Here is a 25,303-nt window from a genome sequence, read left to right as displayed (position 1 = left end):
AAATCTTGGAGGAAGCTGCACAACTACAACCCTACTTAGATGTACACGGTATTCTTGAGGTCTTCCAGTCTGGTTTTAAAGCCCTACACAACACGGAATCTGCACTTTTAAATTATCTTTTTTTAAAAACTGACTTGGGAGATTCTGCCATCCTTATACTTTTAGACCTTACAGCTACTTTTGACACAATAGACCATGATGTACTTATCTCTTGCCTGGAGCATTGTGTGGGCATCAATGGTACTGCTCTTGTGTGGTTTAGGTCCTACCTGTCTGATAGAACCTTTTCTGTCAGCCTTGGTGGTTCCTTTCCCTCCCATGCACCTCTCCCATACGGAGTCCCCCAAGGTTCCATTCTTGGGCCTATTCTTTTTTCCCTTTATCTGCTCCCCCTAGGTGCTATTATTAAAAAATATGGCATCTCGTTGCACTTTTATGCAAAGCAGCACAAACTCTCTAGAACCACTGTCAGAGTGTCTTAAGGACATCAAAGCCTGGATGGCTTTGAACTTTTTAAATTTTAAATGACAGTAAAACAGATGTCATAATATTTCGACCCAGTGGTGCCAGTCATGCCACACCAGACCTTGGCCCCCTTGATCCTCGTGTCAAACCCACAATAACCAACCTGGGTGTGAAAATGGACAGTTATTTTAAAATGGACAAACAGATTCATTCTGTTGTAAAATCTAGCTTCTTCCAGCTGAAGCAACTGTCTAAGATCAAGCCTTGTCTTTCTTTTAATGACTTCGAGAGGGTTTTATACATGCTTTTATTTAAACTCGCCTCGACTATTGTAATGCTCTTTAAGTTGGTGTTAACCAGGCTTCCTTGTCTCATCTGTAGCTAGTTCAAAAGGCTGCTGCTCAGCTCCTCACAGGGACACGGAAGCGAGAGCACATCACTCCTGTTCTCGCCTCCCTTCATTGGCTCACTGTCAATTTTAGGAGCCATTTTGAGATCATGCTGTTTGCTTACAAAGCATTGAACGGGCTGGCCCCAGCCTACCTCTCTGACCTTTTACAGCCATGTGTCCCATCACAGTCATTGATGTGTGCTGGTCTGGTTGCACCCTAATGCTAGGCTGAAGGATAGGGGAGACCGGGCCTTCTCAGTTGTAGCCCCTAAGCTGTGGACCAGTAGGCATCTACATTTTAGTTTTGTTGTGTTCTTTACAGCTGAATTTTGCTCGGAGACTAATGTGCTTTAAATGGCCATGTCAAAATGCTGCTAGCATGGCTGGACACTCTTCAGAACTTTGTAATACAGAATTGTGTAATACAACATATTGCACATTTTCAGTTAAAGAAAGGAGAACAACAATATCAAAAAGCATCAGTTCAGATTATATATTTTCCATGACCTAACTAGCCATTTGAACATGATTTGAAGGTTTAATTCTTTGAATTGTAAATGTATAGCATTGGTCCTTTGTCAATGTCGACCGCTTTTGTATATTTCAAAATATATATCAAATGATTAGATCTTACATGCTGCTCCACTTTTCACGGGATTAAGGCTGCTGTGACTGAACAGTGGACTTTCTGTCTATTGATGCACCAACCTATTGCTGTTTAATATTAATCAGACTACAACAGCTAAGTTCTTTTTAACCTGTCTACTTTATTGCACATGTTAGTCCATCTAACACTTAGTAGCTCTACTCATTCAACAAAATGCATTGATAAGCAGGAGTAGTCAGAATAGAGGTGGACCATTTTGCATCCTTGCAATATTTGCATACTTTTTTTCTCACGTGGCCTTTAGAAGTCTTAGTTCCATTTTTACATTAAGTTGATAGCCATTAAAGGAACAACATTAGCGAAAGACTATTGTAATAAAACCACAGAATTTAAAACAGAGTGGGATATAAAACTTTGAGATATGAACCTCTGAAATACTGACAAGCTGAGGTATTTAAAGGTAATATTTTCCTAAAAGGTCACTGTCTCTTGTGTAAGAATATCTGTAAAACATCTTCTACTTAAAACATGAGAAATATGTTTTGATTTTAACAAAATAACTGCACATTTTTATTAAAGCAAGTCTCTACAGGCAAAATATAAAAATTAAGTCAATATAGCAGTCACAAGGGATAGGGGCAGATGTGGGTTAGGAATTTTCAGTCTTTTCAGCAGTTTCCAGTGAAGTCCAGTGTGGCCAAGGGGAGGGTAGAGGGGTTGTTTGACAGGACAGAGGGAGGTCAAGCTTCAGGGGTCAAGGAGAGACAAACAGGAGGCTTCTTCCGCCTGAAACACAAGGCCAACATATGAAACAAATAAAAATAGTCACACATTTCCCATTGTCTGTGGTGGTCTAGGTAGCCACCAATCACATGCTATGTGATGGTGCCACCCAGCTTGCCCACTCCTCCAGAGGCACATTTGAAGCTCACTTTGCAGCTTCCTTTAACAAGGCTTGACAGGGGCTTGCAGGGTTTGGGCTAAGGGAGAAGAGCATTGCCACCCATCAAAGCCTTCACTGCGGCTTTTCTTATTGGGTCATAGCTGCCTAACATTCAGAGAAGGACTCAAATTTTGGCTTTGAGGATTAGAACCGCTATTATCATCATCACAGTCACCATTAATGCTACTGACTCAGAAAATAAATAAATGGGACAGTTTTGTTATGGCTCCGGATTATTCCCATGGCATTCTACATGCTCACCATAGCTTTTTGCTAACAGAGGTACATGTAGCAGAGGAGTTCCTTTATAGATAAGCTAATGTTTTATTTTGTAGCCACTAAGTGAAAACCTCAGAGTTCAAGTCAACTTAAAACAAATTATAGGTCCGTACAAACAGGGCTAAAGCCGAGAGTGTATAAGACTTGGTGTCTGAGATGTAGCCTATGTATCTTATATGTAAAGAAGTGAACATTTCATAGCAGTGGATACAATTTTAACTTTTTCAAATTACAGTTTACAATGTAGATTCAGCAGGGAGTTTGGGTAATTCATTCATTCTTTAGTCGTAAATTCATAGCAGGGTAAAAGAGACACACACAAAAAAACTGTTCTCTGAAATAAGTTTTCTTTTTAATTTATCTGGTAAAATACATTAAATATAATGCAACACCTAGGACGCCTACTCATGTTTTGTTAATGATTTACCGCCCTCTAGTGGCAGAGCAAAAGCACAGAAACTTAGCAGTAGAAAAAAATATGGTGATTTACCTTGACAGAAGCAAGTCAACATCAGGGACGACACCTGCCTTTAACTACTCAGCCTCTTCCTCCTGTTAAAAGAGACTATCATGTGTAAGTAACATGTGACAAAGGACAGGGGTAAAAGAAATAATTAAATATGTGTTAAATGACTGGGTTGCTCTATGTAGGCAATGTTATGTCATCATAAAAAATAGGCTAGTTCAGTAAAATTTGTTGCAGTCCATACAGCTTGTTGTCTGGGCCCCTTCATTTAGGGAACCCTGATAGTTCCAGGGTTAGGGGCTTTGACAGTGTTTAATCTGCTTAGTTTGTTCTGTTGATTAAAAGCAAGGGTGGTCCCTCTTACAGATGGGGTATAAAAAAATAAGAGTTTAAAAAATAATTGCCTTGACTATTATTTCCCTGGATTAAGACTCATTATTCCAACACAGTTAGTGATTGATAGGTCTAAAATATCAAGACATCCTTATAGATCTATCTTCTTTATAACAAAAGTGGGACACGATTTTCTGCTGGCGTGTCGGGCACAAGCAGCAGATCAGAAATCACAAATAGTTTTTTTTTATTGCTACCTGTGTTTCTTCCAAGTCTTCTTCTTCGTCCTTTAAGGTGTTGGGGGAAAAAAAGATAGCAAGGGGTCATGTGAAGCCATGGTCCAAATAACAGGTAGATAAGAGGAAGACTTTGCATGTTAGTGTGAAGATATTAGTGTTTAGAGTGGAAGGGCAAGTTAAAAATGGAAAGTGGTTATTCGAGAGAAGTGCAGTCATTGGCAATGATGGCAGGGACATGGAAACCAAGGGGCACTTCCTGGTATTCTGAATTTTCTGATTTGACCTTGTGAGACAGAGTGAAATAGGCTGTAGTCTTCCAAGCGGCCCAGGTTCAAATCCGTCCTGTGGCTCCTTTCCTGCATGTTGTTCCCCACTCCTCTCTCCCCCATTTCTGACTCTATCCACTGTCCTATCTCTCAAATAAAAGCCCAAAAATAAATCTTTAAAAAAAATAAGATGTTTTAAAAGTAAAACTACATGTCATTATAAGATTTGTGTTAGCACTATGCATCTGCAGAGACTTATGACTGTTCCTTCTTGGTAAAGTTTTGTGAGTGCTCACTTGACAAAATGCATGACTTCTTAAAAAAAGAAAGAAAAAAAGACACCCCAGAATCACCTCTCCATGCAAACATAACATAGTGAAAACATGTTCAAGCTACGTTCCTTTGGATCAAGGGAAGTTGGAGTTGAACAACAAAAAGACTCCCAACCATTCTTGAGGCATCAAAACAAACACGTAAAAATGTCCTGACAGACTCACAGGAACTATCTGAATGGTTATTATTCACTTAACACAGCAAACAAGAAACAAATATTATGCTGCCATCTGTAAAGTAATTATTATCAGTAAAAGTCAGACAGGAGGAAACATTTTCAAACTTGTGCACTGGACTGCATGACACAACTGCCTTTGGGAAGAAACAGCAAACCTGCTTTCATATTCATATACATACAGTCTTTGAATGCAACCAGATCATGCATAAAAATACCAGAATGATTCACACCATGCTAAAAATGTATCAAGACTCTACAATTTAAATCTACCTCTTCAACTTCCGCCTCTTCTTCTTCCTATGGATGATGAAATCAGAAGAGTAAGTGAAAGAATACTGATGTATGGACTAAGTCGTTATTACAACACTATATATACCAAAGTACAAGTAAAATATTGTCACATTTATCATGCTATCGGGACTCAGCATGGAAAGAATCAATGCAGCATACAGAGGGAGAAAAGGGAAAGAGAAAGGACAGTGAAAGCATAGTTTGAAATACAAGAAACCACAAACAAACCACAGGGACTACCTCACTGCCCTGTTTGTCTTGCTCCTGCAAGAGAGGTGGGCAAACCATAAAATAGATGGAAAGGTAAAGAGGAAAAAGGCAAAGCAAAGCGTAGCAGTGAAGAATACTTGTTTTTTTCTACCAAACAACTGTTGTGATTTCTCAAAGCTACAGAGTCCTTATCACAAAGCATTTAGCACAGTAACATTTTTCAGTAGGATTTTTTTTCTTTAAGCTTCAGTGTGTTGCTTTCTTAAGCAGGAAAATACTGATTTGAGATCATGTTGGGTAACTCTGATTAAAATTGTTGTGAGAGATGTGTCAGGATCAGGAGATGTGTAAGACAGTTGTGAGCGCAAGTGTGTAGGATTGGATTCAGAGGGTGCTTTGACATAATAAAGTCACAGGTCTATTATATGTATTTTGACAGGTAACCCCAATGTGAAAAAGCACTGCCCAGTAAAACAAGAGTATGTTCTGACAGTGGAGGGGTATGAAAACATTGTTGAGAGAGATTTTGTGTGTAAATCTAAATTAAATGAGAAATCAGTGGAAAAAAATGAAGTGAAGTCGACATGTTTCCCCTGGTCCCCTGGACAATTACATTCCTATGTGTAACTGGAGACCAAACATTTATTATCAATGTATATGTGAGCCAATAGAAATAATGCACACTGTTAAAAGCAAAACATTTTTGTAAGATCAGCATTGCTTTCCTAAATCTTGCACTTTATTCTCACTCATTACTGTGTTCACAGAGACACCAGTCTTCAAAATCTACTCAGTGAGAGGGAAAACTTAGGGAATGATTTATACATTTTCAAGTGGGAAAAAAATAACTAAGATGAAAAAACACAAGATGAAATTAGGATGGTTGGGGCAAGTGAAAAAAAATCATTTGAATCTACCTCAAGCTGTAGTAGCTCTTCTTCCTCCTAGAGGGAATAACAAATAGCAGGTGAGCAGGCTGTGAGCGGAGAAAAATAGTGCCTTAGGCATGCACAAGGTGAAAACTTTGCAGATTTAAAAAATTGAAACTATATGGATACTTGAGGTTGTCAGGAAGCAGCTACTGAACTAGGAAGAAATGAGGAATAGGATGTTAGCACATAAAGACGAAAAATGGTTAATAAAGGAAAAAAAGTGATGGAGACAGGAGACAAAGAGGGAGAGAGAGGGGTACATTTTTGAAGGGAGCAAATCAAAGAGTATAAAGATGAGTGGGAAAGGCAGACCTTCACCCATCCCAACCAAATATAAACACAGCTGATAACGCTGAGCTCTACACCATCAAACCCACATATTTCTGATGGCTATTTGAAGAACCATAGAAAGAGACGATCAGCGACGCACAGTTACCTCTGACTGCAAATCCTCTTCCTCCTGGAGGGAGCAAACCGAGAGATGGACAAAAGATGGGCAAAGGGATAAAATGCCATTAAGTGCACGAGGACCAAAATGAGAATATTCACCAGCAGAAGGATCTCTGAAACTGATTCATCTTAGTCAGCGGTTTCTAACCAATTTTTCTTTAAGGCCCCCCACCAGACCCCAAACTCTTAACACTTTTATCTTAGAAAAGCTGAGGACCCACATGGAAAATAAGTAAAACAGACAGAAATGGCATACACACTTATTGTTACCAATATATCTTTGCATAAACTATCCAGTGATAGTGTTTATCATGATTTAAGTTGAAATGCGCAAATCTAATTTGAGCTCCCCCAGATTCCCCCCCCCCCCCCCCCCCACCCCACCCCAAAAAAAAATTATTTGACACACCCCCAAAGATAACCCAATGATCTAAGTAATGTGAAGTGAGTCAGAAGATTGAAATGACTGCAACACTGGATAAAGAAACATACCAATTGTTAAATACATCTATCTGAAGTTGAAGGTGGAGTAATTGAGTGTAACATCAACTAACTATTTTTAAATACATTTTAGCATATGATGCATCATAGCAAATACATTGTTTAGTAAAATCAATAATCATTGCTAATATTTCCTCTTATATACTACCTCTCAGCCATGTAAGGCTGATAAATATCTTACAATCACAACATTCATTCTCACCCAAAGAGTGGCTAACGGGATGAACAGAAGATGCTAGTTTTGATAAGGTACAAAATAGGAGGACAAGGGTTTCAAGCATTTACATGCGTATGCAAGGTTCAGGATGCAAAAATTGTAATAGTCATGACTGGCTCACTATACTTATCAGAAAATAGCAGACACTTTAAAAAATCCACATTATTTAAAGGCTCTTAAAACCAACAGTGAACAAGAACAAATAAGCCCAAGTCCCTTTTACAATATATGCCATTTTATAGCATTAACACCAATCCAGCTTTCAAATTAATTTGGCCACACTTATTGGTCAGAACACATATTCTTAACCAGAATGACCAGAAAAATGGAAAGGGCCAATGAACTTCAACTTAATGTATTTCACATGCATTTCATTTTATGCAATTTGTCTGATATTTGCAGGGACCAATGGAAATAAAACATTTTTGATCCTATGAAATGCCAGCCTGTCTTAATTTCAGTTCAGCTGACACGTACTGCAATATTTTACCTGACATGTTAACATATGAATATTTTTCATATTAATTGAAACACGTGGCCTTTAAGTGTAGTGTGTGTAATGAGTGTGTTTTTTTGAGAAACGTACCTGTCCTTCTTCCTCCTCTGCATGAGCCTGCTAACAGAAGAAATAAATATTGTTAGACTTGTCAGACTGTGCACGTACTACATACTTTAGATTTTTAACTGAAACACATCGGCATCCACAGACCAGGCTTATTGAACAAGACAAAGTGTGGTGTGCATGACACACCTTGATTAGGAAAGTTAATGGATATGCAGTGAAATGTGGGGAGGATCATCAAGAACAGTGGTAGCAATTTCATGGGGTCTGCAAAGGCATGAGGAGGTAAGAAAAACTGACAAGAAACCAAAGGCCTAAATGAGGCCCCGACTTGTGTAGGGATGGCCTGAAGTGTGAAGTGTGCAAACACACACAAACACACACACACACACAAACAAACAAACACAATGAATACCTTTTATTTGTCCCTTATAATCCACTAATCACTTATTAGGTACCAGAGGCCTAGCTGTTAGTCTGTGTGCTCTATGTGCATAGGTTGTGGTCTTCGAGACGGGAGAAAATCTCCCTAATTTTCGATGCTATTCATCAACCTGTCTCTCTAATAAAGGCATAAAAAGCCCCAAAATCAATCTAGAAAATTAAGTAACACAATAGATGAGCAACAAAATTATTTGAAGACTCAAAACAAATATTTACAGTATGTCCAAAGTACTCATTTAAAGTATGAATAAAAAGAAATACTGCAAATTTAAATGTAAAGCGAGCCAGCCTGATTCAACAAAGACCATATAATTAACTTTAACATAATGCCTGCCTCTAACAGGGCAAACAGCCAAAGTTAAGGATTTTGAGCCAGGGGTTGGCCAGGGCAACCCTAGACTGGCTATCCCCTGACTCAGTCCTTGAAACCCATCAAAAATGTTGTAGAAATACAAAAGTTAGGGGTTATCTGTCTAAAATATGTTGAATAAATGGCAAACAGGAAGAGTTAACAGGAATGTAACGGTTTTGTTAATAAATAGAAGATGCAGTATGAGGGCAACAGGAACTTAAATAGGAGGCAGACCCCTTAATATGGGAGAGAAGGAAAACATTAATGGGCAAGTTTAGATGCTGAGGGGAGAAAAACAGAGCATTCCAGGAATGATGGGAAGGTGAAGGACAAAAACATTAAATTCACAAACATCCAAAGAAAGAATTGAGAGGAAAAACCATGGGACTTTGGTTCTAGTTAGGAGGCAATTACTATATCTTCTGTGACCTCGTCTGCTTCTTCCACTGCCTCCTCTTCCTCCATAGGGGTTTCGTCTCCTGCTGTTTCTTCTTTATCTGCAGTCTCTCCCTCTGTTATTTCCGCCTCCTCCTCGCCATCCTGAGCTTCCTCCTCCTCATCAGCTGCCTGTTGCAGCTTCTCCTCCTCTCTGTGTGTATTTCCATTACGCTCCTCCACAGGAACCTCCTTTTCGTGAGGTGAAACAACAACTTTTGGTCAAAGCAAACAGATGATGTAATTCAGGAAACCTATTCATATGTATTAAAGGTACCGCTTCAACAGCACTAGAACAGTCGGTTCATCATTCATAGAGTAGTGAAAAATTAGTAGCAAGGTGATTCTCAATCCTGGTAATAACTTGGAGAAGGAATGTAGTAGAAGTGAAAATGTAGACACAAGAGTTTTAGTAATGTGAATAAAAAATGTTGTGGTTTATGAACCTGAAACTTCACAACCCTGAGGCAGGCTGAACCCAGCAATGCAATATCCCACTGTTATGATGAGAACTCAGTATACTTTGCTAAATGTCTTCTTCATGCAAAACACAAAAATATGAGTTAGTGTGATGAATGGGAAACGGCAGCCCAGAGAAGATTCACCAGGTGTGGACAGAAGAAAAAGTGTTCAATCATACTGGATGGAAAGGAAAAGGTTATACAGTGACAACAAAAAGAAAAAATGAGGAGACAATGAAAGTAACGACGGCATTACTATTAAGTCATCAAGGTTGCCCACTGTATTAGTTTCTTCGGCGTGGGTCCCATTCTCCACAATGTCCGCCTTGTCAGCCTTTTCTGCTTCCTGTATCAATGAAATGAAATAACAAACACCATGGTCTATGCCTGCTCGTTTTGTGAAGTGTCTTGAGATAACATTTGTAATGAACTGGCACTGTAATGATACAAGTGCATACATGGATTGATATACCTGGTAAGTGGAATAATTGATAGATTGATTTACCTGTTAAATGGACAGTACTTATAAAGCCCTTTTTAGTCTTCTGACCACTCAAAGCACTTTAACAGTGCATGTTCCATTCACCTATCACACCACATTCACACACTGATGGCTGATGTTGCTATGGAAAGTGCCCATCAGTGTAAACTAATCCCATTCATACACGTTCACATGTCAATGTTGATGCAATTGGGAGCAACTTGGGGTTCAGTATCTTGCCCAAGTGTCTTGACACTTGCTGGGGATGGAAAACAATAACATTCAAATTGAGAGACGACAGCCTGAACCACAGCCACCCCTGTGCACATGAGTGTATTATACAGACTTAGGGCTTCAAATTAACCTTTTGGGTGGCCAGTCAGTATGTCCTCAAATTATTTTAGTTACAATCACTCTTTATGTTGTCAAAACAAAGTTTCAGTCTATTAAAACCTCTAAAATAGTAGAAAGTTGAATAAATTAAAGAACTGGAGAGAATCACGTTTAGGCTAAGAAACGGAGAAGATTCATTCATGAACAACTGGAGTAAATGGGTAAAGGAAACAGATGGAGTGGAATAACATTTAATTAAATTAAAGTAAGAGAGTACTGAAGGTATCTCGTCATTCTGTAGGAAACACTGTAATCATCATATAGAAATAAAATGTAATTAAACGGATATATGACAATATATACTATATTGACATGTATCAGATTTATTCAGCCTATCAATACACAAAAAAGATAGCTTGGTAGTTTGTATTTACAAAATGTTTTATAATCTTAATTTTTCTTAACTGATAATCAAAGTAGCTATAGTGAAACTGATAAGGCAGTCGATAGAGACATGGGGCTACTTCTGCCATTTGTATAGCTCAGTGCATTTAAACAAGTCTCTTAAGAGTACGCATTGTTTTTACAATGTCATCATTGTGAGAGGTACAACATGGACAAAATACGTCACCCAATTCCAGTTTAGTCCACCATTTTCTCAGCATGATCATCTGCTACATTTGCAGACAGTATTAAAAGTATTGTAACCTGTGGAGTCAGAGCTGCTGGACAAGCTATATGATTACATCATCCCTAAATCTTCACAGGCTTTGTTTTCCACATTTTACATCCTGTAGTTATATTAGGTAGGTATCTCTGTCTTGCCCTGTGTAGGGTTTTAAAGTTTATTCTGCTGATAGCTTAGGTTTAATGATTCCGCTGTGACATTTGCCAAATCTTCTGTAACAGGTGTTGTATTAGTTTATTGTTTAAAGAGTTCAAATCTGTAAGAAATGTCTTTATTGGTGACATATTTTATAAAAAAAACAGAGGTATGATATATTTTGAATCTGTCTAAAACAACAGAAATAGTCTGGCATATAGGCGGATAACAAATAGGATTATCTAATTTTAGGGTTTTTGATAGAGAGGAGAGAAAAAAAAAACAGGAAAAGATCTAACCTTTGACCCAGGAGGAGGGGGCAGTCCCAGGAAGGCATAAACTGAGTTGTCCTCCTTGGCATCAAAGAATGTGTCGTAGTCCTGCATCAAAATGAGATAAACCATTCTTTTATCTAGGGCTGCTCAATTACATAAATATTTGATATTTGATGATTAGTGATTTTATGTAGCTTTTTGTGTGTGTATTTACCCCACAGTAGCTCGCTTCATTAAAGATTTGAGGGGGTAGGGGGATGCCGTTCGTAGGCTTCCTATCCTCTGGGACATTCTGCCTCATCCACATGCGATTCTCCTCGTTGCAGGCAATGTCCAGCTGAGTGTAGTCCACTTTGAGAGCCTCCAGAAAGCCCACAACATCTTGCTGCTTTTTTTTTATCTGGGAAGAAGAAAAATACATTAGTACACAAATATGTAACAAAAATCAATGTTGTTTATATTTTTCTGGAGGAATTTATATTAACCCTTGTTTTTATTACTCAGCCTATGTTCGAGGGTCTGCTGAACCCACTGCATTATTAGATCCATATATCAATACAGCCATAACAATTTATGTAAAATACTTAACAGAGATTTACTTTAACCCAGTTACAAGCAACAAAGATAGCACATGTGGTTAATATGTGTCCTTTACCCCTGTCAAATTTATGAATAAAAGTGCTTGTTTTGTGTGATAAAATGCAATAAATAATAAACATCAATACCATCAAGATATGGTTGGGAAAAACAAAAACAAAGCAGAAACAAGTTGTTTCATCACTGGTGATGTTAATTTCTATGAACTTATTTAGAAACTGAACACAGTCTTCACATTATGAGTCCCAATAAACAGATAATATCCACATCTGGTACTGTGGTCTGTTCTTGTGGATGGCTGTGGATGTCCTGGTCCTGTGGCTGGCTATGGATGGTCTTGTGCGTGTGGCTGGCAGCTGCAGGGATGGATCTGTGTTTCGCTATGGGCGGCCTGTTTCGGTGGCTTGCTGTGGGCAGACTGCTGTGGCTGTCTGTGAACGGCCCGGTCTTGTGTCTGGCTGCTGCGGGGCTGGCCCTGACACTAGTGTTGAACAGCCTGGTCCTGTGGCTGCGGCGGCTCAGTTGGCAGAGTCATCGTCTCTCCACCTGAAGTTTCAGAGTTCGATCCCAAGCTCCAGCAGCAACATGTCCGATGTGTCCTTGTGCAAGACACTTAACCTTGAATTGCTTCCACTGCTTTGTCTGCTGTGTATGAATGTGTATGAATGGGATGAGTTACTTCTGATGGTCTCACTACATAGCAACCAATGCCATCAGTGTGTGAATGGGTAGGTGTGATTTGTGGTGTAAAAATGCTTTGAGTAGTCAGATGACTAGAAAAGTGCTATACAGTACAAGCTCAAGTCCATATACCGTTTACCATTTTGCCATCCAAGCCTTCTGTGGCCTGGTCCTGTGACTGACTTCTCCTGACGCTGGCTGTTGACAGGCTTCTTTTCTTTTTTCTTTTTTTTTAGAGCTAGCTGATGGTCAGTCTCATCTTAATCTTCAAAATCACAAATCTTTGAGTTGACATAGTGAAAACTCTTCTCTTTATCATCTTCCAAAGCTCCTCTCTCTCTTCAAAAATCATTTCCAAGGCCTTCTGATCAGAGAATCTTTTCACCATCTGCACTGAAGGGTAATATTTCTGCACCATTTAAATTCAAAGCTGGTACATGACACTCACCTCTTATCCTGATGTCTTGTCGAATGACATAAACATACAAACTGTAAAAACAAGTAATTGTCACTATTTCATCACATATGAAGCCACCTTTCTGTTAGTTTGTGGAGTATAAAGTTATTTGTGTTTTTGTTTGGCTCTCCTTTTTGACCAGTTATGGTCAAAACAAATACATTTTTAATCACATAAAAATAATCAGGTAAACTCATAATGAGAATGGAGGTTATTTTCACTCGTTATTTATTCCCTGATACCAAATCAAAAAAGAAAAGAAAGATAGATTAAGAGTTGAAATACTAGGACTAGTTCAAGATTCTAAGTAAACTAGACTAGTACATTCTGTCAATTGTTGCAATAATCTAATTTCTGAATACAGTAGGGGTACATGGACTTGTTTTTACATCGTATTATAGATAGACACATTTGGAATAGGCTAAATATGCACAACAGGTCCTTCAGCAATCTTCCTGCTTAGAGTTACCACTGCTGACCAGCTGGCCCATCATGGACTGGTCCAAACTACTTATTTAACTTGGCCGACAGTTGATCAGGAGGATTGATTCACCCCTCACATATATCACACATTAAACCAGATGAAGAAACATAAAGAAAACGCTTCCTTTGAAGAAAAACCTCTTGCAACCGCAGTAGGGAGGTGTAGATGTTAAAGACGGCATATAGCCTACTACATGAATAGCATTAGGAGCCCCTTTTCTAGAAAGCTCTGTCTATCACTAAGACTTGTGAGATCAAATAAACACTAGCCTACCTCAGCACCGCCCAAGCATAGGGTAGACTACATCTCAACGTTGATCTAGTCATAAAAACATGCAAATATGGTTTGGGGTTTGCAAATGAAAGACACATGATATAACTGTTAAGTGAGTGTGAGAAAGTCCTGTTCGGTAAAAAAAAGAACACAACAAGGAGAAGTGGCTCGGGATGATTGCTTACCGCAGTGGATCCTGATGAAGAGGCGAGGAATACTTTGATAACCATTTTGTTACTTTATTCTTTGAGGACTATATGCTACAAGTGGGCTCTTAAAGGAGCAGACGGCCTCCTCTATTATTAGTTCACACTCGGGACGAAGACATAGCACTGAGATGACTCTCTCTCTCTCTCTCTCTCTCTCTCTCTCGCACACACACACATACACACACGCACACACACAAACACGGGGCTATTTTTGTCCAGGCACCACTGGTACGGGATTGGTGGGTTGCCCCAGGGGCGCACAACTTCATAGACTGATTGGTAACTTCAGCTGTCTGTCCACGCAGCTAAGTAAGCTTCCAGACCCTTGCTGAGTGCATATATGGACAGAAATAGTACTGACTAGTAGGCTGCCATGGGCTGCAAGTCTTGTTTCAAAACGGCCTACTGAGCTCCAGAAGGCTCAAAACCGCACGGATTTGCAATCTGTAGCCTACACGAGGTTTCGTAAACTGTGCGCACAGTTACGCAAACTGTTGGAACAGTAGGCCTATACCTGTAATCCATCTGAAGTCAGCATTTTTAATTAGGGATACAAATATTAGTGTACTATCATCAAAAGCAAGATAATTTAGCCTACAAGATTATAAAGTTATCATGGTTTTATGTTTATGGTACAGGTGAGGTAGCCTACTGGAAAACTTCCAAGGTCAATTTCCAGTTTACAACAAAACATTAACCGCAGACCTCCCTTCAAGCCCCACTGTTATTTTCATATACTCTTGTTATTTTCATATACTCTTGATCCAGAGTGTATAAAATGTGAGTTTATTTTCAACATTTCGCAGGGTTGACATAAATGTTACAGTTCCTTTCATTTCAAGTTTGCTCGCCAAAAATACACAGTTAACAATAGAGTACGGACAGGCGCTGGGGTTTTTACAACATGATATGTTGATATGTTGACATGATATACCCTTAACCTCAAGGGTTGAAAATTTAAGCCAATGCGGAAGTGCAAAATCCTGCAGTTCGTCGAGGGTCCACTTGAGGCTGGCTCCAGGAGCCCCGGAAGTCACATACACACCACCCTTAAAAATGTCGGGTTTTACATTAGAAATGACTGTGAGTGTCTATGAGTGTGCTTGGTGTGCATGTGTGCGTGTTCACAAATGTTTACAGCCTAGTACAAAGAAACATAATGGTCTGATATAGTTACTGTGTATCCTCATGGGCACACACTGTACGGGGGTGAATTTTTTAATAATATATCCGTTTTTTATTTCTTTAAGAACCATATGTGTTATCCATATAGTTAGGAAATACATATAGGCTATGACATATATACAGCTCTGGAAAAAATTAAGTGTGTGTAAAATGTGTTTGAGTAAAATGAACAGTTTTGTTTTATTCTATCAACTACTGATGACATTTCTCCCAAATTCCAAATAAAAATATTGTCATTTAGAGCATTTATTTGCAGAAAATGCCAAATGGTCAAAATAACAAAAAAGATGCAGTGTTTTCAGACCTTCAATAATGCCAAGAAAACAAGTTCATATTCATTTATACACAACACAATACTAATGTTTTAACTTTGGAAGAGTTCAGAAATCAATATTTGGTGGAATAACCCTGATTTTCAATCACAGCTTTCATGCGTATTGGCATGCTCTGCAGCAGTCTTTCAAATTGCTGTTGGGTGACTTCATGCCCCTCCTGGTGCAAAAATTCAAGCAGCTCACCTTTGTTTGATGGCTTGTGCAGAGCATAGTGCCTGTTTCTAAATGTTCTCACCATGCACCTCACCCCAGCTGCCATTTGGCATTTTTTTTGTAGGTCACTTGATGTCATCCTACTGTTTCTGAGTGACATTCAAATGAGTTGATGGTCATTCCGTTCAGTGGAGAGTCGTTTTCGCCCTCTGCCGGTCTGTAGCTTTGTTGTCCCCAATGTCTGCTGCTTGACCTTGTTCTTATGAACCGCCGTCTTGGAAATTTTAAGGATGGAAGCAAGCTGATGCTCACTGTAACCCTCTGCCAGTAAAACCATAATTGAACCCTTCTTTTCCTCACTCAAAACTTTTATTTTCAACTCTTTTGGAATGGTCAATAGTTATCTTTTTACTCCAATTACTTTTGAGGTACTACTAGCACTGTTTTTGCCATCCAGCTGGTCCTATTGCAAGAGGATAGTGATGACCACAGCAGTGGTTTTTATACTTTTCCTCTTTTAATAAGATTTGGAATCAGGTGATCACCTAAACAGTACTAAAGTAGACTGAGGTGTTCAACAGACACTGGAATGGAATGGCTTTCATACATGTAGAGATGCGGATTTCAGAGAACATTGCAGTGGTCTCTTAATTTTTTCTAGAGCTGTATATATTTCCATGTCACCTCCCAGGCTCCATAAGTGTGAGTTGGTTGGCTAATATGTTAAAACATTCGGCTCTTTTCATTTTCACATATTGGATATAATCCTCATTATCATGTTCCTCTTCTGTAAGACGAGAAGCCTACGGCAGAATACAAACTACAAACCACCAACACTTTACAGGAATTTGACAGAAACGTGTCTTACATCCAATGCAACAGCACCTTTAAATAATCTCTAGACAACCTGCACAGGGGAAGACCTGCCTACAGCATGATGATTTTAGAGCTCAATCAAACCAGAAGGTCTGATGTTGGTGCATGGGGATCCTTGTATGATTTTTTGTGTCATCTGAGGTATCTGGGAGGGATTTAGTAAAGTCTGAGTAAAGGGAAGTTCACAACAGGAAGAGCAGAATAATGAGAAGCCATTCTCTTGAGTCACATATTTAGTAACTGGACAGAAGGACAGGCTCTTACACTTCTGTGCTTTGCATACACAGAAAGAAAGGATATTTGATAGTAGTCACAGGATAGTTATTTTCTCTGAATAAATGCCTTTTTTGACCAAAGAGCTGTACACAATCCATTGGAATCTCTTAACTTGATTTTATTCAACATGTTTCCTTCAATACATCTGCATGACTTGTTATTGTTACTGAATTATTAATTGAGAATACAACAACAACAAAAAACACATTTAATTTGACAATGTTTTCTTTAAAAAGCATTTGATCCCCCTCCTTCACACAATAAATGTGAAGCACAAACATAACCCCCCAGCAAAACAAAGTTGCAATATGAAACAGCCAATGCCAAAATGCACTGCATTTAAAAACATTTTTAACTTAAGCAGCTCACAAAAATAGATACAAGACAAAAAACCATTCCTCTCTTTTACAAAATGTTGAGCAAAGACTTCCAAGTCCACCAGATGTTACTCAGTCTCTAACTGACAGCATGGAGACCCAGTGTAACTACTTTGTTGCAAACCACCAACCAGCATGTTATTCCCACTCCACCTGAAAGAAAGAATATATGTCAATGAATCAAACAGCCAAAGCTTTTTCACAAGCTTCAATACAGGACAGACCACCAAGCGTCCAAAGTCTGTTTAGCCTAATGTCAGTTTCAGTGTAATAAAGCGTTGATGAAATGAAAAAGAACGTACAGAGTATCTAACTAACATATTGTGACGTATTTACATCTGAAACAGGATAGGATAGAATCAATCACAAGATAAAAGGCAGGACATAAAGCTGAGATGAATTTGATTGGATCATTAACTTTGACAGAGCATTTTTATGTTAACGCCCCTTAGTGCAGGATGAGTCATCAGACATTTAATGTTTGACAGGAAGGGAAAATATAGTTATTTTGATGTAAAAATTCACACTTCTGATTTGAGCAGGTCATTCCCAAAATAAAAGAACCATGGGGACACAGCTTCTTAACTAACATTAGTTTTTATCTTTCTTCATAATAGCCTTTACCATTTTATGTGAGTGCACACACTGCTTGTAGCAAAAAGGCGGAGTAAAAAGATTATGTTCATAACCATCTTCTGGGTACCCTACTACCCAATACCTCCAATTGGAGCTTTTGGCTTCGCTGAGCCAGATTACTAAAAGACAGCCTGGTTATGTTGAACTCTCTTGGAGATATATCCCTCTGTTCACTGTAATTTATATAAATAATATATTAGCACCCTATTTAAATCAACACAAATATAATCCATCTACATGACAGGAATAAGGGTTCATTATGATTATGAACCCATTTTCAAAAATGTACAAAAAACACTTAAAACTGTATCCTATAAGAAGAACATTGTTACAGGTAAGTTTTTATGCAGGTGTTGTTTACATTTAATTATCTATTTAACATGAAACAAAGATGAATTACCAGTCACTCCTGTTGGAAAGGCCACAAGGCGCTCCACAGGGGCAATCCATCTACTTGGCACCACAGTAACTGGATCAGTGTAATACTTCCATATCAAGGAGACCATCAGGGCAGCCTGGTAAATATATATGAAGATATAAAATATGGCATTTGTATTTTAAAGCAATATTTATTAAAATGTAATAACAAAGTTCAGACATAGCATTAACTGGATGTTTTGTAACAAAGAAATGGTTAACACTTGTGGTACTAAAATAAATAACACTCACAATCAAATCTACGACCGAATGGCTTTGTGCTTCCAGCTCTACACTTACCTGCAGTATATAAAAGACAATGTTCACAATCCATTTCATCTTGGCTTGCTGTGCTGTTCTGGATTTTACTGTAAAGGTGAGGAAACACAGAATTGTTACAATTATGATGCTATTCAGTGTTAAAGCCTTCTTCAGTAAAACCCCTGTGACTTTTTGCCTGTTTATCAGATTAATTGCAAAACATTACATGATATAATAAACACAAGGTTAATCTTTGATCAGAGTTTTCACCAATATTTTGTGGGGTTCAGGGTTAAAGCACAAAGGCAAAACATGACTTAAAAATAGCGACATGGAAGTGGCGGACAAAGCAACCTACATGCCGGTATAATGAGAATATTTGCCTTTTTATCAGTGCTATGTGTAGTTTGACAGAATCACATTATCAACAAGTTTAAGAACACATTTGTGCGTACGCACTGTTTGTGAATGAGGGCCAATGTCTTTCCCATCAGTCACAATCTCTGCTTGTGTCTCTTACCATGGGTTTTCAGCTTGTCTGTCATCTTGTTGAGTTTGCGCTCCAATCTGGCATATCTAGCAAACTCATCCATCATGCTAATTGATGACTGCTCCTTCTTCAACTCTTGGATTTCAATCCTCATCCCACTCTCCTGCTCAGCATCTTTCTGCATCATCTTTGTCAGCTTGAAAAAAAGAAAATACTTTTACTATTGAATCAAGAGATAGGGCTCAACTGCATTCACCATTTTTATAGATAGATGTCATGTTTAGAAAGGGAAGCTCAAATGTTTGCCTTGTAAAATGTATAAATATGTTTTCCGTAAGTTCTAACTGTGGGATATATGAAAATGGGTATTACTTTGTCACTTCCGGAAAAACATTTTATTATGAAAATCTTGAGACACATTTGGACAACTTTCAAATTAAAACACAGTATTAAATAACCAAACACAACAGCTGATATCAGCATTGATCTTCTCCCCATCTAACATTATGAAAATGAGGAAGTAAATCCGCATTCCTATCCCACCACAACGGTGGCTATAAATGTACAACTTTCTATTTTATGTGCTGAATTACAAAACCGTAATTTAAGCTTATTGCCACTCCCTTGCTAACGGTAAGGAGTGACAGATACAATAAATCTTTCTTACCGAAGGCCATAACTCTGTACAACAGCTCATCTCTTGCGAGCAGAGAACTGTCATCATGATAATATCTGTCTCTCCATACTGTAATCTGTTCTGCACATGTTAAATTTACAAATTATCCTGCACTCATGTTCACTTCATTTGGCTGTCTACTCGCCGTTACATTGTATAGTTTCTGTTTATAATATGTCTACACTCATGCACTTTAACTTATGTCAATACTGTCCATTTACTACTCTGTTTTTGCACATTTACATTTAATCTTTCATATTTAATTTACAACCATTTACTACTCTGTTTTTGCACATTTACATTCAATCTTCCATATTTAATCTTCCTATTTAAGACTAGTAATGCTTAGTTAAATCCTGGTTGTATATATTCACATTCTTATTTTTGATATCTTTTAGTACTTATTTACTTTGTATTTAATATTATATTGTGTTTAGATTTGCTAACATTGTGTTTTTTACTCATATTGTGTGTTTGGATAACCTGCTGCTGTAACGCCACAATTTCCCAGTTTAGGATCAATAAAGTAATTATATTCTAATCTATTCTAATGCTAAAGTCAGCTGAATTCAACGAAAGGGTAATCAGATGTACTGTTTAACATGAAATATGGACCGATTTCCCTCTGGATTTCCTTGTGCATTGTTTTCTGCAGCTTATCTTGCAGGAAGTGATGACATGACAATGGTTTGTCAGATCCTGTAAATTAATATTAATACCCTGCCCCAAAGCAGAAGACACATAACAGCACCCAGGCTGTTCAAGCCAAAGCCTCACGTCTCCTGTCGAGTCAGTGATCAAACTCAGACTATGTTTATGCAGATACTCAGTCAAACAACTCTCATGTGTTACACATGCACAGTAAAATATACTAGCAGCTAGCAGCCTAAAATGTAAACATTAAAGATTATGTTTTTGGTACGCCTAAGCGGAAACGCTACGTAGATAGTGTGTTGATTAACCGTGCAGCACACACACATTTCCCCCTGTGTAAAGGTACACCCAGCTACGTTGTTTCAAGCTAGCTGGCTACCGTGCCAAACAATAAACTATTCCTTACACAAGGCGACAACAAAGAAACTTAAAGCAGGACCCTTAAGTAAATACAACGCGTCTCTACTTACGAATGATGATATAGACGGAAGAAGTGTTTTCATTAAATTGCAAAGAAAGACCGAGCCCAGGACGAGGAGCCACGCATAGCCAGTCGCCATGTTTGTTCATCACCCGCTGAAGTTGCTTGTTGCATAGCAGCTGATTCACTGAGGTCCTAGTGACGTCACCCCTTCAATATAAAGAAATACTTTGTTTGTTTCAGTCGTGGTAGAAAATATCAAGCTATTTGTTTAATCTTCTTGTTGACTTTTAAAGATAAATTACGTTTTTCAGGCTATGATAAAATAGGTGTGCATGGGGAAATTAATCAACAAAAAGTGAAAACCACATTGTCTGAATAAACTATTTTTCTTGATATTTATGTTTATATGATTACTTTGAGTATAACCTTATTAAATACTTTACTAAATTACATAGATGTCTTTCATTTTTCCAAATCTTACTCGGGAGTCGGGACAGCTTTTGTTTATAAAAAGTAAGATTGTTGTGTTGACTGATTGGCAAACATACTGCCCATACAGGTGAGATGTTTCCTTCAAAAATCTGTCGCTTCGACCTCAACGCCAATCACATGAAGGAAGGGGCGGGTAGAAACTCCTCCTGGTAGGTGGGATAGGATAAGGATAAAATATTCTGAACTAATGGATCCAATCCGGTTGGCGCTGGTTATTGTAATGTTCGGACAGTAGCCTAATGTTTAATAACACACAGCTGTGAAGGAGAAGGCAGAGGTGCACTACTGACTCCTTGACTTTTCTACATTGTGAAATTTGTTTCAACCGGTTTTCTCTGCTGAATAATTCACGCAACAATGGGAAAGAAAAAGGTAAGTGGAAATATATACACTATGTGGAATGCATAGGCTACAAATACTTATTCTCGATTATGGTGATGTTGTCTCTTTGGTGTGGACGCACACAATAGGGTTGTATGTATATTTTTAATAAATGCATTGTGCACGGTGTCCATGTGCATTAATTAAGTCCACCTTTGCTGTGCTCAGGCTTGTTTATCCAGTTAACACAGCGATGTGGCGCCAAATACTTTATATCCCACAGTGCACATCATGGTCTGGTCTTATGTTGACCTACTACTAGGTGGTTTCGTTATATGTTGTTGTGGTTTAATATTGTGTGCTGACAACATTTAAAAGAGGTGTAACCATCGTCGAGTCACAGGTTGCTTTTTCGAGGGAAAGTCGTTATTGCCTCTGGATGTGTGTACAATGTGAAGGCATTAGTATTCAGTCATCCAGAGGCACATAGGATCTGACATGCTGTTTGTTTTTTTTGGTCATTGCTGTCCACGCAAAAGGATTTGAGATGTATCACTCTGGCTGTATGAGAAAGCTCCTGAGCATCCTTTAGAGTAGAGTTATTTTTTAAGAGGAGAGGTTGCTGACATACTCCAATAAAGTTAAAGCTGTGGCATTTCATCTGGTATCTTACGATTCCGCCGCCCAGATTTATTAAATAAGCCTGGGCTTTTGATACGTTTCAACACGTTTCAGATTCACCTTTGTGATGATGGAAACACATGTGCAGAGACGCGACACTTCACTCCGACTTAAGAGTCTACATGCGCCTTTGAAACACTCCTGACCCATGCACGATGCTCGACGGTACTTGGTACAATAAAACTACAGCTTGCAGATTGTTTTTGTCTATTTAGATACATGATGGAAGGTTGTATAATTTCTCTGTGACTTAAGGAGGGAGAAATGACCATCCCCCCTTTGCATTACACACCCACTTCAGCTCACTCATGAACTATTGTTTATCCTGGTTTATTAATTTGTTCTCTCCTTCTCTCTTTCTTGCACAGTCTACCAGTGCTGCAGATGCAAGTACAGAGGTCAGTACTCAGGTCTCTTCTCTAAACTGACAATACACATCCTGTCAAACGAACATTGTGTTCTTCTTTGGGTAAAGACAAAGAAACTATCTTGGTTCATATAAGATGACATTTGTAGAGTCAGTTATCTCCCGGTGTAATTATGCAAGTGAGAAACTGGACCAGGATAAACGGGTCAATAACTTTTTCTGAATGTTCAGGTTAATATAAAATTGTTGTTCTGTTTGCTTTGAGGATCTGCACTGCCTCTAGGGGGAGCTGGAAAACAGGCATCCCAAATGACTACATTATTTATTCCAAACGAATCTCAAATTTACATTTTTAAGCTTAACTTGTGATTCAAAATTTGAATTATTTAAAGGAGTTGTGAGAAACGCACCAGGTGGGAAAAAAACAAGGAGCCAGATATTCACAGGAGAGAGCTTGTGTAGTTTGTAACAACTTCCACATTACTCTGCAATGAGGAAACAATCAGACACGAACTGGTGTCTTGAGTCCTCATAGCAATCTACTACTGGGTTTACATTTTCTCTATTATCACTTTTATGGATAAGAAGGTGTTTTGGGGACTCTTAAGAATTCTGCATTATTTAAAAAAATGCTCAAATGACTTTACTATTTATACATTTTGTATGTTTTCTTTTTCAGCCTTTAAGAAAGTCTCCACGGTTTCGAAATGTAAGTAGCCAAGTAAAGATGCTGACATTCCAGGGGCGGCAGTAGCTCTGTGTAGGGACTCGGGCCGGGAACTGGAGGGTGGTCGGTTCAAGTCCCGGCACTGCTGAGGTGCCCTTGAGCAAGGCACCCCAAAAAATCTACTCTGGAGCGCTCGCTTTGGGCAGCCCCTTCACTCTGACACCTCTCCATTAATGCATGTCCATAGGATGTTGTTTGTGTGTATCTCGGCCAATGTGTGTGTAGCATGTTCATTAAACAGTGTAAAACCAAATTTCCCCTCGCAGGATTAATAAAATAAAAGTTATTTTTAGACTGGAGTAGTTTCTAATATTCTTTTAGAATGTTGTTAATTGTATGGCTAAAATAATTTACTGTATGTGTTGCATGTGTTGCAGATACCACAGCTGGAGAAGACACAGGTAAAAGGAGAGAAAACTCCTGCGATCAAAAAGGGGGTAGAACCCAAAATAGAAGACAAGCATGAAGAACCTCATGCAGAGGAAGTAGAGACCCCAACAGAAAACGGGGAGGCTAACATTCAGGAGGTATAACAAGTGTCATCTTCATTATTATCATGTGACATTTGCACTTATACAATTTTTAGAATAAACTAATGATGAAGCATGTTTTCTCTATTTTCTAGCCAGCTGCGGCAGAAACAGATGACGCCCCAAAAACGGAGGAGGAGGCTGAAGAGGAGAATGGAGCAGCGGAGTAGTTGTGACACCTTGAAACGTACTCACCAGGGTTCTGAGTACCTCTTTTGTTTGATGCAGAGATTATTTTGATCAACGATTGTCCTAGGACAGTAATGTATTTTGAGAAGTGAAAAATACACTAAAAAAACATGTCCTATTTTTGTATTTTTAACTTTTTTTCAATTTCCTTCATTTAGGTGGTAGTCTGCAGCATGCTGTGCAGTCATGCCCATATTATGAATTTCCTGTAGATCTCAGGAGTTGACCTGAGATATTCACGAGGGGTCTCAGAGCATTTTGTATCCTGAACTGTTCTGAAATTGAATACAATGTATTTGATAAGTAACAGGATAACCAAATGTTCAAGAGATGTTTTCTGTGCTTAGTTTTGCTTAGTTAACTTGAACAATGTTCACTACAACGACAATTTGTTGCGACAGCTTACTGCGGTCAGAGACATTATATTTTACACAAGAAAATGATTTGTCATGATCTGTCATTTAAAGGTTACCCTTAAACTCAGTTCCACAAAATGGTTATGCAACACATGTTGGTTAACAGTATATCCAGTGTGGTTTGAATAATGTTTCTACCAAAGTACAGTTTCTTTTCTTTTTTTTATACATGTTTTTAAATGCCAATTAAAGCAGATATTCTCTTAAATGTGTTGTTTGTGATCAGTTATATATTCTACTCCGCTGTGCATACAGATAATTATCTAAAGCACCCCTTACCTAAAATCATTACTTCTTGTTAGTGCTAAGCCCTTCAGTGAAAACTTTAAGAATACAACGCAGAAACTTCCTACTCCCAAATGTCTAAGATACTAAAATTTCCGTTTTATTTGATAATTATTTATTTGATGATTATTTGATATGGCAATAAAGCGGGGGCACTCTTACAGCTCAGCTTACACTATTTTGTTTGTCTTTTTGTGGCCTGTTATCCAGAGGCAGTTTGTGCTGCTAAACTTTTTATCATCTTTTAAAAATCTTTAAAAGTCCCGAATAAAACTTAAGTTAAAAGTGCTAAAAATTTGGAGACCAAAGGGAAATATCCCTTCATTAAACCAAATCACTCCATCATAACCAAAAATCAAAGCAGCCTGTAAGTGGAACAAAGAATTAGGCGATAAATAAGTAACCGCCCTTTCCTCAGGGAGGAGTTGTCCGAAATATTCATAAAACTATTAAATCTAGAGATATAGTGTAATGGATGCGGAGGGTTTTATCTGCTGTACTGTGCAATTAAAACTATTTTAATAAAGATATTTTTACAAACAGTGTTTTGGTATTAACCTGTTTGTA

The 25,303-nt window shown here is 38.3% G+C and overlaps 1 protein-coding gene and 1 long non-coding RNA gene across 7 annotated transcripts; both read right to left on the bottom strand.

Annotated features, from left to right (window-relative positions):
• Positions 1–1,603: 1,603 nt before the first annotated feature.
• Positions 1,604–20,923, bottom strand: LOC132980217 (SH3 domain-binding glutamic acid-rich protein-like). Of its 6 annotated transcripts, XM_061046214.1 has the most exons (14): positions 20,775–20,923; positions 19,005–19,170; positions 18,524–18,591; positions 11,482–11,667; positions 11,292–11,372; positions 9,612–9,701; positions 8,874–9,086; positions 7,688–7,717; positions 6,370–6,393; positions 5,919–5,945; positions 4,771–4,797; positions 3,742–3,771; positions 3,176–3,237; positions 1,604–2,249 (listed from the first exon to the last, which is right to left on the bottom strand). In XM_061046214.1, exons 1-13 carry the CDS (start codon positions 20,862–20,864, stop codon positions 3,220–3,222), a joined length of 1,050 nt encoding a protein of 349 aa, XP_060902197.1. In that variant the 5' UTR covers positions 20,865–20,923; the 3' UTR covers positions 1,604–2,249; positions 3,176–3,219. The 6 variants fall into 6 exon arrangements, with proteins under 6 accessions (XP_060902197.1, XP_060902192.1, XP_060902193.1 ...); XM_061046209.1 differs by lacking the exons at positions 18,524–18,591; positions 19,005–19,170; positions 20,775–20,923 and adding an exon at positions 13,945–14,115; XM_061046210.1 differs by lacking the exons at positions 18,524–18,591; positions 19,005–19,170; positions 20,775–20,923 and adding an exon at positions 13,945–14,115 and having other exon boundaries at positions 7,688–7,714.
• On the bottom strand, positions 14,741–15,215 carry LOC132979872 (uncharacterized). Its single transcript, XR_009674114.1, has 2 exons — positions 15,097–15,215; positions 14,741–15,049 (listed from the first exon to the last, which is right to left on the bottom strand). It is a non-coding gene; the product is annotated as an uncharacterized LOC132979872 (long non-coding RNA).
• Positions 20,924–25,303: the final 4,380 nt, after the last annotated feature.

This window comes from Labrus mixtus, chromosome 9 (assembly GCF_963584025.1).
Source record: "Labrus mixtus chromosome 9, fLabMix1.1, whole genome shotgun sequence".
NCBI lineage: Eukaryota > Metazoa > Chordata > Actinopteri > Labriformes > Labridae > Labrus > Labrus mixtus.
Note: the sequence above shows the minus strand (reverse complement) of the source record. Positions and strands in the feature narration are given on the sequence as shown.

Excerpts from the sequence above, each read along its gene's own strand:
- LOC132980217 (XM_061046214.1), bottom strand. The coding sequence starts at position 20,864 with ATGGCGACTGGCTATGCGTGGCTCCTCGTCCTGGGCTCGGTCTTTCTT. Across the intron at positions 18,592-19,004 it reads AGACAAGCTGAAAACCCATG|TAAAATCCAGAACAGCACAG; the intron begins GTAAGAGACACA and ends TCACCTTTACAG. Across the intron at positions 7,718-8,873 it reads ACGAGGTCACAGAAGATATA|CAGGCTCATGCAGAGGAGGA; the intron begins GTAATTGCCTCC and ends TTCTTCTGTTAG.